Source organism: Planococcus citri, chromosome 4, assembly GCF_950023065.1.
Source record: "Planococcus citri chromosome 4, ihPlaCitr1.1, whole genome shotgun sequence".
Lineage (NCBI taxonomy): Eukaryota > Metazoa > Arthropoda > Insecta > Hemiptera > Pseudococcidae > Planococcus > Planococcus citri.
The window spans coordinates 53,424,234-53,446,596 of NC_088680.1; the positions used below are offsets into that span (position 1 = coordinate 53,424,234).

At 33.5% G+C, this 22,363-nt stretch overlaps 2 protein-coding genes and 1 long non-coding RNA gene across 7 annotated transcripts in view; 2 read left to right on the plus strand and 1 right to left on the minus strand.

Moving 5' to 3' along the window:
• LOC135845519 (cell adhesion molecule Dscam1-like) overlaps positions 1 to 5,885 on the plus strand; it is a 185,173-nt gene extending 179,288 nt beyond the window's left edge. The window contains exons 16-33 of one of the 3 annotated variants that reach the window (XM_065364109.1): positions 1,293 to 1,574; positions 1,657 to 1,727; positions 1,799 to 2,030; positions 2,110 to 2,256; positions 2,330 to 2,488; positions 2,565 to 2,695; positions 2,774 to 2,930; positions 2,993 to 3,137; positions 3,215 to 3,435; positions 3,513 to 3,695; positions 3,771 to 4,055; positions 4,140 to 4,275; positions 4,357 to 4,529; positions 4,612 to 4,773; positions 4,853 to 4,993; positions 5,077 to 5,164; positions 5,325 to 5,477; positions 5,562 to 5,885. In XM_065364109.1, the coding sequence (XP_065220181.1) occupies positions 1,293 to 1,574; positions 1,657 to 1,727; positions 1,799 to 2,030; positions 2,110 to 2,256; positions 2,330 to 2,488; positions 2,565 to 2,695; positions 2,774 to 2,930; positions 2,993 to 3,137; positions 3,215 to 3,435; positions 3,513 to 3,695; positions 3,771 to 4,055; positions 4,140 to 4,275; positions 4,357 to 4,529; positions 4,612 to 4,773; positions 4,853 to 4,993; positions 5,077 to 5,164; positions 5,325 to 5,477; positions 5,562 to 5,619 (2,924 nt within the window). In that variant the 3' untranslated portion in view covers positions 5,620 to 5,885. Of the gene's footprint in view, positions 1 to 1,292; positions 1,575 to 1,656; positions 1,728 to 1,798; positions 2,031 to 2,109; positions 2,257 to 2,329; positions 2,489 to 2,564; positions 2,696 to 2,773; positions 2,931 to 2,992; positions 3,138 to 3,214; positions 3,436 to 3,512; positions 3,696 to 3,770; positions 4,056 to 4,139; positions 4,276 to 4,356; positions 4,530 to 4,611; positions 4,774 to 4,852; positions 4,994 to 5,076; positions 5,174 to 5,324; positions 5,478 to 5,561 lie in introns of those variants that run through there. The other 2 variants (XM_065364112.1, XM_065364113.1) reach the window with 2 other exon arrangements.
• A 649-nt stretch (positions 5,886 to 6,534) lies between these two features.
• LOC135845521 (uncharacterized) lies at positions 6,535 to 11,586 on the plus strand. The gene is made up of 3 exons (XR_010558768.1): positions 6,535 to 6,696; positions 7,010 to 7,175; positions 7,287 to 11,586. It is a non-coding gene; the product is annotated as an uncharacterized LOC135845521 (long non-coding RNA).
• Positions 11,273 to 22,363, minus strand: part of LOC135845520 (cell adhesion molecule Dscam2-like) — a 135,144-nt gene continuing 124,053 nt past the window's right edge. For 2 of the 3 annotated variants that reach the window (XM_065364115.1, XM_065364114.1), the window contains 23 exons: positions 21,728 to 21,847; positions 21,359 to 21,631; positions 20,593 to 20,874; positions 20,382 to 20,501; positions 17,490 to 17,657; positions 17,117 to 17,386; positions 16,568 to 16,849; positions 16,407 to 16,474; positions 15,967 to 16,195; positions 15,563 to 15,709; positions 14,704 to 14,862; positions 14,496 to 14,626; positions 14,263 to 14,419; positions 14,021 to 14,165; positions 13,727 to 13,947; positions 13,458 to 13,646; positions 13,095 to 13,379; positions 12,880 to 13,015; positions 12,641 to 12,798; positions 12,365 to 12,559; positions 12,145 to 12,285; positions 11,915 to 12,017; positions 11,273 to 11,703 (listed from right to left, as the gene is read on the minus strand). In XM_065364115.1, coding sequence (XP_065220187.1) covers positions 11,920 to 12,017; positions 12,145 to 12,285; positions 12,365 to 12,559; positions 12,641 to 12,798; positions 12,880 to 13,015; positions 13,095 to 13,379; positions 13,458 to 13,646; positions 13,727 to 13,947; positions 14,021 to 14,165; positions 14,263 to 14,419; positions 14,496 to 14,626; positions 14,704 to 14,862; positions 15,563 to 15,709; positions 15,967 to 16,195; positions 16,407 to 16,474; positions 16,568 to 16,849; positions 17,117 to 17,386; positions 17,490 to 17,657; positions 20,382 to 20,501; positions 20,593 to 20,874; positions 21,359 to 21,631; positions 21,728 to 21,847 — 3,974 coding nt within the window. In that variant the 3' untranslated portion in view covers positions 11,273 to 11,703; positions 11,915 to 11,919. The remainder of the gene's footprint in view (positions 11,704 to 11,914; positions 12,018 to 12,144; positions 12,286 to 12,364; positions 12,560 to 12,640; positions 12,799 to 12,879; positions 13,016 to 13,094; positions 13,380 to 13,457; positions 13,647 to 13,726; positions 13,948 to 14,020; positions 14,166 to 14,262; positions 14,420 to 14,495; positions 14,627 to 14,703; positions 14,863 to 15,562; positions 15,710 to 15,966; positions 16,196 to 16,406; positions 16,475 to 16,567; positions 16,850 to 17,116; positions 17,387 to 17,489; positions 17,658 to 20,381; positions 20,502 to 20,592; positions 20,875 to 21,358; positions 21,632 to 21,727; positions 21,848 to 22,363) is intronic. The other variant, XR_010558767.1, reaches the window with a different exon arrangement.

Below are 22,363 nucleotides of genomic sequence, written 5' to 3' on the forward strand. Positions count from 1 at the left end.
TATTGATAAGTAATTTTGAATTAGAAGGGGAAAAAACATACATCTCTAAAAAGACTATCTAAAAACACCGCTTGAAAAAAAGTAGGTATTGATAATTTTTAACTTGAAAAAAAAAAAATCATCAAATCTCTAAAAAGGCTACCGTAAACTGGGGTAACATTGAAGGATTTTTCAGTATTTTTTATGTTTAGAGGTATAAATGGCGGAGGTAGGGGAAATGTGTGTGGTGCTTTTGATAAAGCTATGTCAGCACTACGTTTTGGCGGTTACAGAAGTTGCCTACCTTTTTCCTGTCAAGCGCAAGAGCCAAAAGAAGTGCCCTTCAAAGTTACCCAGCGTTTGGGGTAACTTTGAAGACCTCTTGAAATGTGCTTCAATCAAGGTCAAAAATTATCAAAAACATGAGTATTCACTTTTTGGTCACTTTATACGCGTCAAGCACTTACAAAATGATCCATATTCACAATTGAATTTATGAAAGAGTGCTCCAAAATGATAATTTGGAATTTTTCTAGTTTTCAGGCGTTTTTCATGCATTTTGGCCAATTTGACCAAATTTTATGATTTTTTTAATGATTTCAGAGCTGTTTTTCAAGTTTTCACATAGTTTTTAACAAGTTTACAAGCATTTTCATGCATTTTTGTCCAATTTTACCAAAATTTCATGATTTTTTTATAGACTTCAAAGTTACCCCAGTTTGAATATTATTTTTTTACTCCTCAGGGAACAACTTTGGCACATGAACAAATGCGCTAATTTATAGTCGGGAAATGTACCAACACATCTATAATGTCACTTGACTCGTTCTTTGAAAATTCAAAATTCCAGACACCAAGCTTTTCATGTTAATTAAAATTGATGAAAACAGCACTTTTTTTTGCTTGCTTTTTCACTGGTGTTGGAACCACTAGTTGAAAATGATAACATAGGAAAAATAATCGCCAAAGTGTACTCTATCCATTTCCGGTGTCAGAATTGTTCCATACTTCATAGTTCCACCGCCATGGAGCATAATATGATGAAAAACCGCACCCTTCAATGTTACCCCGCGATTTCAATGTTACCCCAGTTTACGGTATTTAAAATATCAAAGACAATTTGAATTGACTATAAAAATATCACAAATGTTTATTATAATGGTTGAAGCCAGTTGAAAGTCTTGTTCCCCCAGCCCCAACATATTTTTCCTCCACCTACCCACTCTGGAAAATTCAACCAACTCCACTAACAAAATAATATGTATACTTTAGATCGCATAAATTATTATCAATCAAAAAACTATTTTCCTCAGAGCCTCCAGAATCCCCTCAAAACGTCGAAGTAATCGAAGCAGGAAGTCGATGGTTGAAAGTAAAATGGGCATCAACTTCGAACGATAACGTTAACTACATAATCCAATATCGATCATTACACGAGACTACCTGGAGTAATATTACAACCCAAAGTGCAGCTCAAGTCAATTTGGTCGAGACACTCACACCAAATACAGTCTACCTTGTTAGAGTGATTGCTGTAAATGAAGTGGGAAAAAGTAAAGCCAGCATAGAAATTACTGGAAAGACGACCCAAGAAGGTGAGTTCAGAATTCTGATGAACGATCTCCCTCCTTCCAACATAGCAATATTTCTATATCACCCACTTTTTTAATTTTTCAGCACCAAGCGGTCATCCAACAGATATTTCCATAGAAAAAGTTACCACTGATACGATTATCCTGAGATGGAAGGTAACTTTACTAAAATGAAATCGAACATTCATAAAACCAGCTCAAAACACTAATCGTTAAACTCCCATTAGGTTCTTTCACCTGAGTTTTGGAATGGAGAACTTTTAGGTTATAGAATATTCTTCATGGAAAATAATCGTAATTCTAATCCCAGAAGCAGGACGATTCGTAATGTTGATGCAAACAGAGTAACCATATACAATTTGAGACCATATACGACCTATGATATTAGTATCAAGGCATTTAATCAAATAGGTGAAGGACCATCATCTCCATCTCTCACAGTTACCACTTTGGAATCAAGTAGGCACAATTTTTTTCCAAAAACTTGCCACTCAATGAGCTGGAACTTGAAATTTAAAAACATATCTCAATTGTTTAGCTCCAACAAGTGCTCCTCAAAATGTCCATTGTACAGCATCGTCTTCAGAAAGTCTCAGAGTCAGATGGGATAAACCACCACCGCAGCATTGGAATGGTGTACTACAAGGGTACAAAATATCTTATCAGCAATTCAATCCAAAACCAGGTGAGTAATACACTTCCACGGGGCACATAACAAACAATCAATACCAATAATAATCCACGTGGCTATTTGGCAGGAATCAAAGTATACACAGAATACAAAAAGACCTCCAGTTTGGAAACCATTATCCACGGATTGAAAAAATATACCAATTATAGTATTCGAGTTTTGGCCACAACGAATGCAGGCGATGGTGTTCAATCATCACACGTGCAATGTGTGACAATGGAAGATGGTAAGTAGAACCACAAAGTGATCTGTATCTCTTCATCGTATAGTCAGATCATAACATTAAACTCGAAATTATACAGTTCCAGGATCTCCTGACGAAATCAAAGCTCTAGTGATGTCTTCAGATAGTGTCATGTTAGTCTGGAACCCACCAAAAGAACCAGGAGGAAAGATCCTCAAGTATAATGTTTACATACAAAGTGATGGTGAGGTTGGTTGAACTATATTTCTGGCAGTAAGTTTCATTTCCATTTTACCTTCAATAATTGATGTCCTTTTCATCTTGAAGGAACCACGTAAAGAAACTGTGTTTGGTGATGAAATTACTAGACATATTTTTCGAAAATTGACTGAATTTCATAAATACGAATTCTGGATCACTGCTTCGACAATCATAGGCGAAGGACAATCAAGTATAAAAGTATCTCAAGTACTTTCATCCCAAAGTAAGCTTTAAATTTTCTTTCAAAAAATTACAAAGATTTCTAATTGTAATTCTATTATTTAGTTCAAGCTAAAATTTCATCATTTTCTAAAACCATCATTGGTGTTGCTGGTTCACATCTCACTTTGGAATGCAATGCTGTAGGATTACCAACACCATCTTGCAGCTGGAAGAAAGTTGGTTCTTCTCATCTACCAAGTGAATCAAAGTATGTTCAATTCTGCATAATTTCATCTTCATGTCAATTTTCAAACGGTCCTTTGTAATGATTTCCTTCGATTGCAGAATTCTGCTAGATAAAAGTTTATGGATCTCTGAACTGAAGTCAGAAGATGCTGCAAATTATTCTTGTAACGCTGAAAATGTTTACGGAAGTGATAGAGTGACCTATGATGTAGTTGTTGTTCAGCCCCCAGCATCTCCAATTCTGCAGTATGTCTCATCTAGCAAACAGACAGTTACGTTGAAATGGAAAAATCAAGCAGATGGAGGCAGTCCTATTCTTGGTAAGAACGTTTCCACTGCATTAGATTTTGAGATAATTGGGATTGGCACCTTGCAATATAACAAATTCTCATTACAGGTCATGTGATTTTTGCTCAAACCGACAACGAGGAATTATCTATATTCGTCGAAGCTGAAAAAACAGGCCACACGGTGATGAATTTAAAATGTGGCACGAAATACTCATTCCAAGTGGAAACTCTCAATAGTGTTGGTCGTAGTGAAAAAAGTAACGCTGTTAGTGCCAGAACAAAAGGAGATGGTAATTTCATAAATTTTCATATAATTCTCCCACAAGATTCGATAGGTAATTACCTACACTGAAATTTATTCGCAGTTCCAGAAAGTTCCTCCGATAATGAGTTATTCTTCGTCAATTCAACAAGTGTCACATTGTTTCTGGATGGATGGCCAGAGAAAGAATGTCCTATTCAATATTTCACCATCATGTATAAATTGAAAGATAACTGGATTCCTGTCGGTAGAGGGCATCTGATGCCACAACCAACTACCATATCCAATCTTATTCCAGCTTCGTTGTACTCGATCAAAATCACAGCTCATAACGAAGCTGGAAAAACACCACAGAACTTTGCTGTGATTACCAGATCTTCAAATGGAGGTAAGAATCACTACTTGAAAATAGAAGAAATCCTCTTTCATCAAATCTTAATATTCATCTAATACCTATCTTGACTTTATACAGAAATAGTTCCTATTGAATTGATCGATCAGTCACGAGTTTCAATCATTTCTCAATTGAACTTCATTATTCCAATGGTCTCCGGTATCATTTGCTTGATCTCTATCGCTGTTTGCGCAGTCATATTAATGAAAAGACGGTTAGTACAAGTTCTGGTGCCTACTTTTATAGCATAAAATATCATCATAAAAAATGCTAAGTTTCATTTTCTTCCCCACAGAAAAGTATATGCTCAATATAAATCTGGTGAAACAACGTTGAACAACAGCAGAGCAGAACTGGAACATCCACCACCCCCTCATCCAGTTCCTATTCATCCTCAAAACGCTTACTCACCAGCTCACGTACTCAGGAAAAATTCATCCCTCAGTATGCACAAAGATAACATAGATGGTGAGAAGTTTATCAGCTGTTGGGTTTCACAACCACCTCAAAAAATTCTCACACAGCTTTGTTTGATTTTTTTTTTGATTAGATTACGACGTTTACCCTTACGCTACATTCACGGTTCCAAGTCAATTACATACCTTCAACCAAAGAGACTGCAATGATGGGAACATGCTCCCCGACAATACGCATTCTTTGCAACGTAAACGTAAAAATAGCTCAAAAAATTCCACCGATACTCTTAATTTAGGTGGGTATCATAATATTCTTTCTTCCAGCATGCAAACTTAACTCGTTTATTTATTAAAAATTTATTTCTTTTTTGGCAGAAATAGCTTGTATCTCTAATCAACAAACACTGCCAATTGGTAGAAAAACTTCATTCGGAGTTATGACTACCGCATTTAACGATTCAGAAAGTATCAATCCAATATCAAGGCACAAGAAGCATTACATCAAAAGAACTGCAGGTAATTTTCATAAAAGTAAATTAAAACGATAGAGCCATTATAAAAGGAAAACATTTCCTTACGTACTAAATATTTTTTTCCAGATATCGGCCATGATTCCAGTACCGAATCAGCAGAAATGTCACCAGAGACGACTAGACGACCAAGAGGACGTCATGGGCCGACAAGCAGGTAACACAAGTAGGTGCATATTAAATAGAAATACAGTTTTTTTTTTGCTCATCAAATACCTAATAAAATACTCAAACCTAAAATAATTACCTATTTGCGATCATAGAATTGTAAAGTACTAAGCAGTTTTTTAAATTTGAAAAAAAATGTATTTTTTAAGGGATCATTTGAAACCTGCCAAACTTCAAAAATCATATTCAAATGGCTGTGAAATAAGTGAACCTGAAAGTGATCAAAATTTAACCGATAAATCATGCTCTAAGCTTCTACAACATGAAAAATTCAATCAAGAACTTTCTTCCATAGTGAACGAGTAAGTTTTTCCAAGTAATTCGCATCAATCATTAAAAATAGGTACCTGAAATCAATTTTTAATCTTGAAAATATTCGTCAACAGATACCGTAAAAGAAGAATCAAACGAGACGACGATGATTACGATATGATTCATGTGTAAATTTTTGTATACAATCTTTTTTTGTGTTTTCTTATCTTTTTTTCCATTTTTATTCACGTTAATACGGTCCTTATACTTACTTTTTTGTACCTTTTTTTCTATTCGTAACTCGACGAATGAATTCGTTTATTGTAAGTATTATTTATAAAAAAAATTGATGTTTTAGTTACCTATACGAAGCATTTTTTTTTCAATGTTAGATTATTTTTATAAAACGACTTCGTATAACGAAAATACATACGAAGGATTGCTTTGTTGTTCTACTTTCATACATGTTATATTTTTTCAAATATATTCAATATTTAAAAAATCGAATTGTGGAAAATTTTTTGAACCAGACAAAGCTAAATCAGAAAAGCATGAAATTGAAAAAATACAACACCAGTAAAAATTTCAGGAGCTGAAGTATATTTTTTGATTTTTGGGTAGTTTTTAAAAATCATATTTTGAGCAAAAATGTAAGTTAAAAAAAAATAATAAAATAAAAACGTTTCCAAATTTACCTGGAAAGCTAAAATTTGGCAGGATTGGCACATATCCTATTTTCGATTACTCAACTGAAATTTCAGTAAAATTGAATACTTGAAACTTGATAAAAAAAAAAATCCAAAATAAGTTCAAAATGAATCAATGGGAAATTTACCTACTCCCAGTTCAAATGTACCTACATTAAACATGATAGGTAAGTAATGTAAGTTTGTATTATATTTTTTGGAAAAAAAATCACACACACAAAGTAAGTACAGGTACATATATATTATATACGTTAACGTTGAAACTTTAGTAGGTAGGTACTAGGTACCTAGTACCTACCTGCAATACGTACCGATTATTTAATCAGACGTCGAAATTTATCTTCAAATTCAAGTATAGCTCGAAAGTTACGATTATAGTGGGTACTTGAAGCCACACGAAGTACACTTTATGACGATATATTTTTACTTTTACGTTCGAGATTTAGTATCTAATTGTGTTTCTAGTGAAGTTGATATAAACTGTGTAAATGAAACAAAATGAAAACATCGCTTGTAATTTTAACTTTTACTTTCGTCATGCACCAGAATATTCCAAAATGCGGTAAGTATTCAACTTTTGATTACTGTACATACAGGGTGCCCAGAAATATCGTGAACCCCTAGAAAAGTTTTCTCCTAAATATTTCGGTTGGTCACAGTGAATGATAATAATGATAGCACATGATTGGTTGTTGGACTGAAGAGATAACATTCCACCATATCATATGCATCTATTTTTAATGAAAAACTTTCTTTGGGGTTCACGATATTTCTGGGCACCAGCTGTATGAAGTACCTATCTCTACTTATATTTATGTAATAATTTCGCCCAATATCATAATCATTTGATTCGAAACGCACGGTATTAATTTTAGAAACAAGATTAACATGTCGACAAAAGGTGCACAACACGATGGAGTTTTTAAAATGCCCACCACCAGGTGATCAAAACAAAGAATTGAAGTATTGTTGCTTAAATAACGGAATAACGATGTCATGTTGTAATTATAATGATTACCGAGCGCGACACGAGGGTCCTAGGTGAGTAAAACTTGAATTCATTTCATTGATTCATATTTTTCAAAATTAGAATACCATAAATGGTATCTACCTACCTACCTACCTATTAAGTAATTAAAATATGGTTTGCAGTGCTAAGACCATATGCTTTGTTATCATCTTCGAAATGGTCATCGTTGGTATTGCCATTTGGTGGTGCTGTAGATGTGTTCAACGTTGATCAACGTACATGTATTTAAATCGTAGGTAATTTTAAATAATTTCGTCAGAGGGGAAGAAGAATTCTTATTTAATGAATTTTAGAATCAGCTTATACCTTTTTGAGGAGTAAGTCATTGGAACACCTTGAATTTTAACAATCAAGTACATTGAAGTACCATAGATAATAAGTTACCTATTAAGAACCAGTTGAAAGATTCAAAAACAAGGCATTATGTTTTTTTTATTTTTTGAACGATAGAATGCACAATGTTGAAAGATGGGTAACATATGTGTACCTGTACATATAAGTAATTGTGAAGTTTACAACTTTACATAACGAGTGCACACGTATTCAATTTTATAACAGTTCTGAAGTTAATAGTGGCGTATCGAGGATTAAATCAGGGAGAGAATGGTAGGCTATGAAAAATTGCGATGGAGGGGAGGAAGGCAACGCCGGATTTTTAGGCATGAAAAAAATCTAAATTTGAGGTAATTTTTCAAAACTGCTTCACTATGTAAAATTATTTTATTGAAATGAAGGTATAGAATCACTGCTCAAGCAAAGTGAGAGACTGTGAGAGCGATCATTTAAAAAAAAAATTGGTTTAAAAAACAAAAAACGACCATTTATTTTACATTTTTAGTGGCCATGAAGAGGGAGGGAGCTTAGCCAAAAACCCTTCTGTAGACAGAGACACGCCACTGAAAGTTACAGATAAGTTAAATTTTCAATTAGAATCATCAATACTTGCTCGAATATTATTTGAATAATGTAATACCACGATGTAAGAATGAAAATAATACCCAGCTCAGCTTATCTTGAAGACACAAAATCCTTTTATTACCCATGCACACGTTACGTCAATAAGTTTCGATTTCAATGGTAGTTGTAATCGTATTTGTAAGAAGATTAATAGACTGATTCTCAATATTTACTACTTAGATTCATCGAATCTTTTTTCAAGACGTGAAGGTTACTAAGTTAACGTACTGGTGTATGTAGATATCTATTATATTACTCCTTACTACTTACCTATCAGTACGCCATTGGGCCATGGGCCACTGGTCATTAAGTATAATAAGTTATTACTAAAAAATAAAAATGAAAATACGTACCGTAAAATCGAGCAACTTGGGACAGTTTTCACTTTGAAATCTTATAGATTTTGATATAATGGACCGAAATTATTCATTCAAGTGTCAAAAGTTAGAAGGCGGTCTGTACTTCAAATATCAAATTTAGAAAAAATTCTACCCCCACCCCTTAATATATTTTTTTTTGAAAATGTGTTGTCCCAAGTTGTACCCATAGTGATTGTAACTTGGGACAAGCAAAAAAATGACGTTGAATATCAGGTTGTATGCTCTAAGAAACATCAAGGGACACCTTAAATGAAGAAAAAATCGATCACAAACCAATCCCCTCCTCTCCCCATATCAAAACACACGCTGAAAAGTGACCAAATTCCTTTTAAAAAAATGATGGCCTGAAATTGGTCTTTTTTGGAAAAATTTATCAAAAAAATAACAAATTAAACTCACAAAACTTACAAATACCTAGATAAAAATTGAACAAAAAATGAATTTTTGGCAATTTACTCCTCCACGCATCAAAAGGAACAAATAAATTTTACAAATATGTAAAAATTGAACAAAAAAATGAATTTTTGGCAATACACTCCTTGATGCATTATTGCATTAAGAGGAATAAATAAAACTCACAATAGGTAAAAATTTAACAAAAAAAATAATTTTCTGAATTACCTCATCACCACAGAAATAATACACCTTCCTCTTTTCCTTCACAAGAAGTAGTTTTTTGATGACTTGGTCATTACTGATGCACCATGTATCAGGAATCTGAGGTCGTTTGAAACTGATAATTAGTCATCTTCGATTTTTGGACCTTTCCACAGCATGTCGACCTTGATTTGATTTCCTTGATTTGATTTCTTTGGCATCCAATATTTTTTTCCAATACCTGACTAATGAAATTTTTAGTCGTTTCTGTTTTAGTTTCAAAATTATAGATCAACGAAGCAAATAAAAAGTTGCCTTCCTTGACTTCAATTGTATTTGTATTTTCATTTGAAAAAAAAAACCATTGCTGGGGCCTGGATTAACAAGTAAAGTAGAGAAAGTAAAGCTTCCTTTATAGTGGAAATAAGCTGGCAATAGACAATTTCTACAGAAAATTGTATAGACTTTTGAACTTGGACTTTCAAAATATGTTATAACATTTTTCTTATACATTCCGATGATTAATTCACTTTGATAAAAAGTTCTTAACTTTATATTTTGTTCAGTTTTCCAATTAAAAGTCAAAATACTTTAACTTTTATTTAGAAAAATTCCATGGAAAGTATCAATATCACCATTTGAATTCATGCATTCAATTTAAATTTTCTGTGGAACTTTTCTATGACCACTATAAAGGGAACTTTAAAGTTTTAAAATCTGTACGAATTTTTGATTGAGCGAGGTTTTTAGAAGTTTCGGATAATTCAGGTTGATTGACATCTTAATCGGATTGAGGGGGGGGGGGTCAACAGCAGCTTCAAACTTTTTCCAGGTACGGTATGCGGTAGAAACCTTTTTTTGCGAGTGAACAAGTGAGCTGAGACAGCAAAAAAATTCTAAAAAAAAAAAAAGGTTGAAAATACTGGTCAATTTTTTATTGTAAAAACTTGGGACAAAAATTTTTTTTTTTTCAGACAGCACTCCCTTTAACATTAAAAATTTCATGAACAAATTACCCTAGAAAATTGCGCGATGTCTCAAATTGAAGCTTGAGAAATTATCTAATAGAAACTAAAGTGAATAATTAACTTGACAGTTTCACATTTGAGGACGACAGAAAGTTATTTCCTCATTTTTTTTTGTAGAAATCCGAGTCTGATGAATAATATTTTTTTATCAACTCATGTAGCATCAGGGCACCTGGATTTCATTAAGAACCTGGGCATTTAACCATGCACAACACGTTCAAATTTTTTCCACAGCGCTAGCTAACATTTTACCAGTCCCACCTCCACTCAAACTATATAGGTAAAAACTGTCCCAAGTTGCACCCTGTCCCAAGTTGCTCGATTTTACGGTATGTAGTATTATTTCAAATGTATAGGAATTTGAAAAATAAGTGTGTGTTTTCGAAATCGAAACGATCTCTAAATTAGCACTTCTTCGCCCAATCTTTTAGGAGCAGATGATGGCGGACCTCTATCGGAGTATGGGTTGGGTAATGATTCTCCAGAGGACCGCCATCAGGGCACATTTATCCAGGTATCCACTCGGGATAGTAAAATGAACTTAATATACAATGCTGAATGCATAAAGTAGATTAAATATTGGAATTATAATGGTAGAAATGTTCATCAACTTACTTACTTCAGTCTTCAGTCATAAAGTAAACACTTGAGCAGTACTTGTTTATCAACTATTATCACACTAAAATTACGCCAAGTTCATGTACTTGCACTCTCAACAATCGCGGATCACATTGCAATAACAAAGTTAATAGTGTTTAGAACAAAAAGAACTCGTAACAAATTAAAAATACTTATACACAATGAATATTGTACTCTGAAAACACGAGCCGAATATCCATTCGCATGGTCAGAATCAGAACTGATAAGAGGGAACTGATAAAAAACCAGACTGGAATGGAATACAAGCGATTTTTACAGTGTGACCAAATTAAAATCTCGAACCAGTTTTGCGGATTAGCAAACTTTGCGAAAAATAAAAACTCAAAATTTAATAATTTTTGTTCGAAATTCGAAAATGAATAGAAATTTTGCATCAATCACCGAACTAAATCATAATTTTAATTTTTGTTTTTTAAACAATAAGTCGATAATCTCTACATACGAGTACAATGAATGAAAAATCTTTGAAAATATTGTCATACAAAATTTAAAAAATAAAAATCATTTTTCACGATTTTATTGAAACATTATAAAATAAAAACACCAATAAATAAATAATAATATTGTAAAAGTCCGTAATGATAAAACAATAAGTAAAAATAATAAAATTAATGGGTAAAAAAAAGTGTAAATTTTTAACTGCATTTCGTTTCGTTAAACGTGAATCTCGTTACTTAATGGTTTATCACACACCATTTGCAGTTTATATTTCCTAAATAAACAATGTACTTATAAGTGTAACATGTCATACATATTCTGTTGTATTGAAAAAATTTTAAAATAAAAAATTCATCACGATCTTCCCTTACTTTCTTTCAATACTGGTAATACTGCGTGAATATTTTTCAATCCAATTTAGATTGGATTTATCAGAGAATTTCGACGGAGGCGGGAGGACTTCTCTGACATCGCTGGCTCTGTTTAAAAAACAGAACAAAAATAATTAATAATACTAAATAGTAATGGACATTCTGTTTCAGTATTTTTGAATAATATTCATCTAAACTAATTATGAACGATAGGTATAATTCGATTCTCTTTTTAAAATCAGAATTTACGATCCGCAGCTCTGAACGTGGCTGCTCGAAGTAGGTATCAAGTATTTTCATTAAAAGTATAAGTTCTTACCTTTGCTACCTCATATAAATTCTTTTGGGCATCATTTTTCTTTTAATAACTGGTGAAGTTTCTATTGATTCTGTGCTAGAATCAATATCCTGAGGATTTGGACCTGTCGATGAACAGATTTACGTTATTATAGATAAGTAATTATATATTTTTTAAAATGAAAGATGAGTAATCAAGCACGAGTTTTTATCAGAGGTACTTGACACGATAATTTTTAAACTGCTACTTACAAACGTCCTTTTGAATTTGTTGATATCTACGTTGATTCAATTTACCCGTACTACTATCGGAATCAGACATGAAAGGTGTAGATATGGATCTGGATTTACCTCCGACAGGTAAAGTTTGTTGATTAGATATGCATGATATTTCTGTAATAGGTAAGTCGTCATTAATAAAAATAATATTATTTGAGTTCTCTGTCGAATGTAGACATGTTAGCTACCTTACCTAAATTATAATCATCACCAGGAGGGCATTTTTGTTGTATTAATTTAGGCCTTTTAGGTATTGAGTGATGGCCATCCATAATGGCAGCTGTTTCATAACAGTCGTGTTGGTTGAATGATCTTAACTTTACAGGGTGCGATGTAGCTTGAGAAGGTAAACTGAACGTAGCGTAAGGACATACGTCGTATTCCAGTGCTAAAAATAAAAAAATTAAATAAAATAAAAAAAGGATTCAAGTGGTGAAAACGATAAATTTTCCATCAGTCGATCAATTACCTGAGACATCATCTCTATTTATTGTATTCATGGGGTTTTCTTTTCCTACCGGTGAAGGTAGGTAAGGTCTTTGATGAGGCGTTGTTCGTTCGTGATCGTAGTCTATGTGGCTTGTTTCTAGAGTTTGCTGACCAGATTTATAGCCACCGTATAATTTTCTGAAATTGAGTATTTTTTTTTTTAAGAATAAAAATGAGATGATTGTGATATTGAATGAATTTATAGGTTTAGGTTTGTACCTTTTCTGGAATAGAATAAAAACGCATGCGGATATTGCAACCACGCATAGAACAGCTGAAACAATAGGAATGATGGTGTTTAACTGACTCAACATGGATACTTCTGGTTCTTTCATCATCTCAATCGGAATCAGATCTATTTAAAAATAAAAAAAATTATCGTGATTATTAAATAGTGAATATCTGTCTAGAACAATTTCACGACTGAATCGTACCTCCAGATTCGGTACGAGTAGCAAAAACGTAATCGAATTTCGAAGCCCCTGCTTCATTCACAGCAGTGATTCTCAGAGTGTATTTAGCAGCTGGTTTTAGTCCTCCAATAACTACCGTCTCAGGAGCTATGCGACTGGGTTCGATAAAAATCCATTTGCTAGAGTTACGATAGGCTACTTTGAAATATTGAACAGGGCATTCAGCAGAAGACCAGTTATCCAGATATAAAGAAACACTGGTGGAATTTGCGGACATGATTTCGTGCTGTGGAGCCATCTCTGGAACTGCATTCAAAGAAAACGAAACATTAGCCACAATTTCAATACAGTTGGGTCTGAATTTGAAAAAAAAAACCTATTCACCTGTTCCTTTAGTCTTGATGTTTAAAGTCTGACTAGGACTACTGTATCCCACAGAGCTCATAGCTTGTACGTAGATTTGATACTCTGTGCCACATTGCAATTGTTTTATTTCAAAACTTTCCACTTCTGATTCCAAATCAATATTTTCCCAGTTTTGTCTATCGTTCGCTTGGTAACTCAGCAAATAACCTACGAAATTTTTTTTTTTGGAATGCAATGAAATGTAGCTGCAGGTATATTTTTTTGACCAATAATGAACTCATTTTTACCAGTGATAGGACTTCCTCCATTTCCTGTAGGTTTCCACGAGACTGCTATCGATGAACTGGATTGCGACGATAAGTATAATACTGGAGCCAAAGGTGGAAGTAACACAGTTAGCTGAAAGGTAACTTCATCTTTACCAAATACATTTTCAGCTTGACAGGTGTAATTTCCTGCCTCGTTTTCGGATATTGGTCCCAACCACAGAACAGCATCGGAATTTTTTCTATTTAAAAAATAATCGACAATTAATAAAATTAAATTAAAATTTCAGCAACGTATTTAGAATTGAAAGTTACTTGTAAGCAGGCATCAAAGAAGAACTAGAAGGTCCTCTCCAAATTCGTGTAGGTGAAGGAAGTCCAACAGCGAAGCAATCGAGCGAAACTCTTGTTCCAATTTTACTCATGACTTTACCAGAAAATGAGGCTATTCTGGCTGGAACTAAATCAACAAAAATAAAAAATAAAAAAATTAGATTTAAAGCGCTGATTAATTTGAATAAAGTAATAAATAATATTTTAAGTAAAAAAATGTCTACCTCTAGATAATGGAGTTTGAGATTCTTTTGAACTAGGAGGCCCTTCTCCTACACTGGTACTAGCCACAACCCAAAATATATAATACTGGTCTTCTTTCAAATTTCTGTAAATGTATCTGACATTCGTTTCACCATAGACGACTTCTTTATGAACTTTCTGCAATAGAAATCGTTCAAGAATAAAAAATTTCGAATTTGAGAACATATTAGTCTAGTTTTAATAATAAACAAACTTTATTCGGATGCTCGATGTAAACGTGGTATTTTAAAATGACACCGTTAGTTCTAACAGGTGAACTCCAAGTAATCAAAATGCTGTCTGAAGTCATCACCAAAGCTTTTATAGTTGCCGGAGCTTCAGGGACTGAAACAAAATTACGAATTGTAACATCTTTCTTTTGCTATCGTTGAAGGAATTCGGTAAACTAAATTTAATCTTACGATCTTCTGCAGTGTGGCAATACACAGGAGGGGATTTTACTCCGTCTCCAGCTCGAGTATATGCTAATACACGAACACTGTAATTGGTGTATTTTTCTAAATTATACAACGATGTGTCCAAACTGATGGTCTTTTTCACACTGTTCAGTGTTTTCATTCCTACGAAAAATTACAAATTGATTAACATAATATTGAGCTATTCAAGTTTTTATTTTGTTTTTTTAAATTTTATTCAGAGCAAAACTGTAGGGGCCAGTTTATAAATTTTAGATTTTCATTATTGAATTTTTAGAAAATTCAAAATTCCTACTTTTTTGATTGCTACTAAAAAAATTCACAATTCAATCATTCTCAAAAAAATGGGTATTAAATTTACTATCAAAAATATGTAAAAAATGTTCTCAATTTAAATCTGCAGAAATGGATTTTGGAAAATTCCGCCAATTTAAATTAAGAAAAATATACTTTTTGATTTTTTTTTTCACTTTTTTTCAAAATCAGGCTAAGTGTCGGAGAAATAAATAATACCCCTTTGTTTTTCAAAAAAATTTTCCCAAATTAATTTAAGAATTGCGATAATCATAATCCATAATCTGAGTTTGCAATAATAACTATTGAAATTTCATTTGGGACATTTTTTTTTTTTTTTAAATTCAAAAATGATATTGTTTTAGAAAGCTGAAGGTTGCAAGGTGACTCAAACTTGTCTCCAGTGGGTTCAGAAGGTCGAAAACAGGATGCCCATTCAGATAAAATTTTGATATTATTATTCGTTTGTTCATACCTGAGCCAAATGCCAAATTAATATTTTCAAAAATTTTTAAATTGAAAAAAATATAGTCATCTGTCACCTTCTAACCTATTTCAGGATTTGCTGGTTTGTAAAATATTTTATATCCTTGTAAATTGCCATTGTGATAATCTGGTGGTGGTATTTCCCATTGGATTCTCAAACTTTCTGACGACATCGCAGAGCATTTTAGTTTCTGAGGAGCTCCAGTTGGAACTGAAAAATTATTTAATATCATAATAAGAATTTAATTGATGAGTTAGTTATTAAAAATGAATCGTATAATATTTTTCATTTGGTATAAAATTGAGTTCGAAAGCAAACTCGATTTTACTTCATTCTACTGTCACAATTTCGAATAAACTTGAAATTGTGTAACTCCAAGAGAATCGTAAGATAGCGCAAAAGTTCCCCATCAAATTCAAAATTTCACCCATAGATAGAGGCATTTTCGCAGCTTCACTTTCACATACCAGACTCGGTGGTAATTTGCTGAATAGGTAAAGTTGCCGGTCCTACGCCAACTCTGTTGAAAGCTTTAACGGTTATCTCGTAAGTCGTATAATATTTCAAGCCGGCCAATTCGACGGAATTTTTATGTGCCTTGACAGTTTTCCTATGAGTAGTGGAGGGAGAGCCAATTTCACGATACTCGACTTCGTATCCTAACACAGCACCGTTGGTATCTTCGTCCAAAGGAGGCTGAAAGAAGATACGTATATTTAATTGGTTAGATGAGAATAAAACACTATGCGAAATTAAAAGGAACACATGTGCAGTAAATTCTCGGGCGTTAATTTAAAATTGAGTAGTAACAACATTTGCGTTCTGTTCCGCTCGTAAACTTTATCACAGCAATTCGTTTACAAAGATATAAAACATTTTAATCACAAAAATACGAGTATAAGCTAACCTGCCATTGCACGATGAGAGAATTCTCATTAACATTAACTTCAACGTTAAGTGGTGGCCCGGATGGAGCTGAAATATCGTAAATGCTATTAGGATCGTTATTAACGTTTTTCCAAGCTTCGTCTTAGGTAACAGGAAGTATTGAATTTAATGTGTAGGTACCTTCTTCTAATGTGTATACTGTGATGGTTTTGCTCGGATCACTTGAACCTAATTCGTTGATGGCCATCACTTTAATTGCGTACTTGGTGGATGGAGTTAGGGAGATCAAACGTGCACTTAGAGAGCTACTGGTAACTGTCATGTTTTTCCACGAGTCGGAATTCTCTTCGTGGTATTGCACCAGGTATGAGGTAAGTGGACCTGGTACTTCTTCCCATTTTAATTTTAGAGATCTACTTTCGATATCGGTAACTTCGACGTTTTGAGGTGTTTCTGGTAACTCTGCAAAAAAAAAAAAAAAAAATTGATACCTAATTGGTAATTTTGATCAGTTTTTTAATCCATTTTAGTTTTTTCTGTATTTTTATCTATAAATTTTTTTTTCAAAAACATATTTTTTATGCAAGCGATCAATCCACAAATTTTAAACACATTTTATGATGAAAGGAACTTTTTGAAACCCTCAAAAATTTAAACTTTCTTTCAACCAATGAAACACCTATACCCAAAAGATAAGTACGAGTAGGTACATCTCATCTAACTACCTACCTTTAACAGTAAGATGAATGGACATATGATCATATCCGAACGAATTGGTAGCTGTACAATGGTAAATTCCAGCATAACTCCTCGACAAATAATTCAAATGCAACTCAGAAGCGAGTCCTGTAGGCGTATGCCTCGTATGAATGGGAGCTGGAGGAGGAGTATTCCAGGTCACTCTTAGAGGCTGATCTCCTTCGGCTTCACAGGTGAGCACCATTTTATCTCCAGCAATTCCGCTTTGATTAATGAATTTCACGCGAAAATGAGCAGGAACTGTAACGCGCCGAAACATGAAAATATTCGAATATGTAGTTTAGTATAGGCGTGGGAGGGGGTATAAATGGGAAGGAAATTAATTATAACGAACGATTCGTACCGTTTACCCTTAAAGATACGGTTTTTGTTAAAGATTTGCCAATTCCATTATCAGCAGTGCATTGATAATATCCTTCGTGATGTCTTTCCGCCGAATTGATAATTAATGAACCGTTATTAATTACCACTATATCATTAGACTGGTCTAATTCATTCAGCGAATTTGTTTCTTTTCCAAAAAATGAAATTAAATAAAATTATTACATGGGGTAATTAATATTGATCTAGGTTTAGATAAATAGGCGAACTTCTATATAACTCTATATTATACAGGGTGTCCTGTCTTGAGTTTATATTATTATTCCTTCATTATCGAAATAGGCAACTTGTATAGAGCTCAAGTAAATATGTTTGCCTATAAGCTTTATTTGCAAGGATTAACTCACACACAATTACCTAGTTAGTCAAATCGTTTTCGTTTTATGTTTTTTTTTTTTTTTTTTTTTTTTTTTTTTTTTTTTTTTTTTTCATTTTAGGTAATTCCAAAAACTTTTAAATCAGGAAGTTTCCAACAGTTCCATTAGGATAAAATATTCCACCCCACAGCATAATTTTTGAAAAAATGTTGAAATTTTATCCAAGCAAAAAAAAACTGAAATTCCCAAAACATGCCAAAATTAATACGAAAATTATTAAACAGAACTAAAAAATTGTCAAAATTCAATTCCTCAAGTATCTGATAAAATGACCTAGAGATTGTTAAAAATTGTAATGAAACAAGATCTCCTCTCTAAAGAATGTTTTAAATCATGGATGGATAATGGATATATTTCTTGCTTTAGTTGACTCAATGTACAGAATTAAAAATTTGAAAAAAAGACATGGTATCTAACGGATTTTTTTAGGAAAAAATCAGTACTTTTTCACTACTTTTCGCACTACTTTTTTTCAACCAAATTTTCAGAAAGCTCTCCACTCGATTCCTCCCCCCTTCCCAACACAAAAATTAACAAAGTCAAATTTTTCACTGGAAAATTTCAAAAAAATTTAAATCGGAACTAATTTTCTTCCAAATTGGAAGAAAATTTATATCCAAAGTAGTTAGGTATTTTTAAATTTCATCAAAAAAACTTTTTTCAATGATTTGGAAGGTTTTTTGCACGTTTGAATTTTGAATTTTTATTTTTTCACTACCTTTTTGATTGAATTCACTACTTTTTCACTACGTTCACTTCCCATTTTTAAAATCACAGCTTCTTTACTACTTTCGCCACTTTTGCCACTTTCACTAGGTACCTGTTAGATACTCTGAAGGTCAGTGATCCATCTGTCTGGCTTCACGAGGTCGTCTGGTCTGTTTATTGAGGTCATTGACCTTCTATCTGGCCTCTCAAGGTCGTCTGTCTGCCTATCTGGTCTCTTGAGATCACTGACCCGCTTGTCTGGTTTCTCAAGGTCGTCTATATGCATGTCTGTCTGGTGTATGAGGTCATTGACCCGTATATCTGACGTTTCAAGGTCGTCGGTCCGTGATTCGGGTCTATTGAGGTCATTGACCCGTCTGTCTGTCCTGTCAAGGTCGTCTCCCTGCCTGTATGGTCTCTTGAAGTCACTGATATTTCTGTCTGGCATCTCATGTCTGGTCTCCTAAGGTCATTGAACTGTGTGGCGGGTCTCTCAAGGTGATCAACCTTCGTGTCTACTCTCTCATGATCGTCTGTCTGCCAGCTGTCTGTCTGGCTTCCCAAGGTCGTAGGTGGGTTGTCTGTCCTCTCAAGGTCATTGATCCCTCTGTCTGGTCTCTCGAGGTAGTGTACGTACGTGCCTCGAAATTGTTCAAAATGAACTCAAGCATCAAAATTTTGAAGAAAAAAACTACCTCAGAACATTCTACAACTATAATGCATTGCAAAAAACGAAAATAGGAAATGAATTTTTTTTCCAATTAATAATAGGTAATGAAATCTGAAAAATTTGCTCAAAGTTGATTTGAAATGCGAAAATTTGATAAAATATTGTAAAATAAACTCAAAATATCAACGTTTTTAGGAACTGTTTCTATAAAAAAATTGACTTGAAAGAAGTTGAACCAAAATTTTACAAAAAATCAACAATAAAATAAGCCATAATTTGAACAAAGAAAATTATTTCAAATTGACGAAATATTCAACATTGATGATCACAACAAAAATGTAAAAAGTACAAAACACCAACAATTGAAATCAGCAAAAAATTGGTAAAATTGAAATTGAAATGAAATGATGATAAATAAAATTTTTAAATTATTGCTGGAAAAATTGCAAGAAGCCCAAAACTTTGAGAATATTATTCGAAAGTAGATAGAGATACAAACGAGAAAATGATTGAAAACAATTAATTGAATTCCCCAAATTGTTCATAATTTTATAAAAATCATTTGAAGTAGGTACCTATACAAAAAAATTGATAAATTCACTTCAAGTTGGCAAATACAGCAAAAACTGTTTGAAGTTTTAAAAAAGTAAATATTCAAGCAGATCTAATTAGGTTTGATCAGGCCAAATTGGACCAACAAAAATGTTCGGATCTGATCTGATCAGATCTGAACAAATGTATTTGATCAGGTATGCTCAAACTTACACATTTAGATTTGGTCATGTGCAATCAGGTCTCTTCTAGTGAAGCTGATATCAGATTTGAACAGCTTCAATTGAATAAATATTTTGATCTGACCAAATCTGATTAGAACTTGTCAGATCGGGTTGGGTCTAATCAAATCCAAGGTCTGCTAGAAAAATGAAAAATTCTTCCAGCAATGCTGAGGTTAGGCAAACATTCATGCGTGAGCTCAGTATAATAGGTTGCCTATGTTACTTTTCAAGGAGATCGACAATTTTTGTAGGACACCCTGCATGCATTTTTCTACAAATACCTAATGCTTTAAAAAATGAGCAATTTTGCTCTACACACTTACCACTAGCCTTTTTCCAAGTAACGGTGGGGGTTGGAAAACCAGAAACTTGACAGTTCAATATAACCGGTTGTTCGAACAATACAGACGTATCCATCGGCTCAATAGTCCATACAGGAGATACTATGCAAACAATAAAATTACAACAATAATCACTTCTCGCCAAGACACAGACAGAGTTTACCTATCTAACAAACGACCAATAATAAATTACCTTTAATCCTCAAATGAGCGGTGAAATTAGCAACGGCTACTTCATTACTAACAATGCACGTATAATAACCGGAATGTCTGGCTGATAATTTGCTGAAATAAAGGTTACTGACAAATTGCAGGTTCTGTTGTTGCACATCCAAGTCGTGAGGTAAAGGACGTCCATCTTTCTTCCACATGAACTCCATTGGTAAATCACCGGATTTAATAGCGCAGGAAACGTGAGCTCGGTTACCTTCTTTCAAATCGTTGTCAAATTGAAACGGTTGTACTTCTGGAGGTTCTGTAAGTATCATAATCATAAACATTACTCGCTTGATAAAATGTAGTATAGATATGCTGCGTGCTGTATACGCTCGAGAAAACATTATTATATGTGGGCTAACGTGGCAGGCCTTTCTTTCGTCGATTCGCGAGTTATATACCATGTAAAAGTTTTCTTTCTTCAAACACCATTTGGCTCTATAATATTATAAAAAGTATGGAAAAAATTTTCAATACGATGTTACGCGAGGGCGACGGTATATATCGTTCTTTCTGCGTGAACGAATGCGGTGAAAAGGATATAAGCATATTCAAATGTTTAGATAAGTTAACGCGCGCCGCCGAAAATATGCGAAATATCTACGCTCAAATGAACATTATACATAAAAACCCACATGCAGGATAAAATGGTCACTATAAACATATTTTGGCGGCCTATATTTTAACGCCGTCGTGCGTATAAATAAACCTATAGACCTAGTTTTCTTCCAGTTCTCTCTTACCCATTATAGTGAGGAAAAGTTTTCCCATCGCTGATTGCTCGTGTCGGTTTCTGATCGTGCATGTGTATTCACCCTGATCCTTTTGGCTCATTACTTCTTTAATCATCAATGTACCGTTGCCGAATACACGATGGCGTGATTCAGAAGTCAGCTGCTTACCGGCGTATTGCCACGTAGTGCTGACGATTGGGTAACCGGAGGCTGGACATCGCAGGTAAACGTTGCTGCCAGATACAACGGTGAGGTTCATCATTTGACGAGATATTGGAGAACCTGTAGGAATACAATGGTTGTTTCAACGTAGATAGAGAACACTCGAATGACTGGGGATTAATTTTGAATAGAGTTTAAGAAGATTGATTCTATTACCGTGAATATTTAATAATGCAGAATGTTGTGCTGATCCGAAGGTATTTCGTGCTGTGCATGTGTATAAGCCACCGTGTTGTACTCGAACATTTGAGATGTTCAAATGACTCACCACGTTTTCTGTAATGTATTATTGAGAAATATAAGTTCTGAAGTGTTCGTATTAATTGAGTTAAAAATACAGGGATATATTCGAAAGTTCCAAAAAGAGAGCTCAGGGGGGGGGGGATTTAAAAAAAAATGAAAATAGGCAGAAAATATATTGTATTCAAGTGAATATTTTCAATCAGTATAAAAAATGATTGAGTTCCGGAAGGAGAGAGTAGGGAGAAGAATTTTGACTAGATGACATCATAACAAACTAATGAAGAATTGAAATGTTTAATATTTTTTAAAAGTAAAAAAAAAACACACCAAAAAAAACTCAATAAAAAAGAAAAAATAATTGAATCATCAGTCAAAATGATAATGAATTGTAATGTTTAAAAAATGACATTTTTCCACTTCCTACTTAATTCACATTTTTATAAGAACAAGAATAACATATAAGTAAGAGAAACAAATTGAGAAAATTAAAAATGTTTTAAACATTTCAACGATTCAAAGCAATTTTTTCACACAAAAAAAAAATGTCGA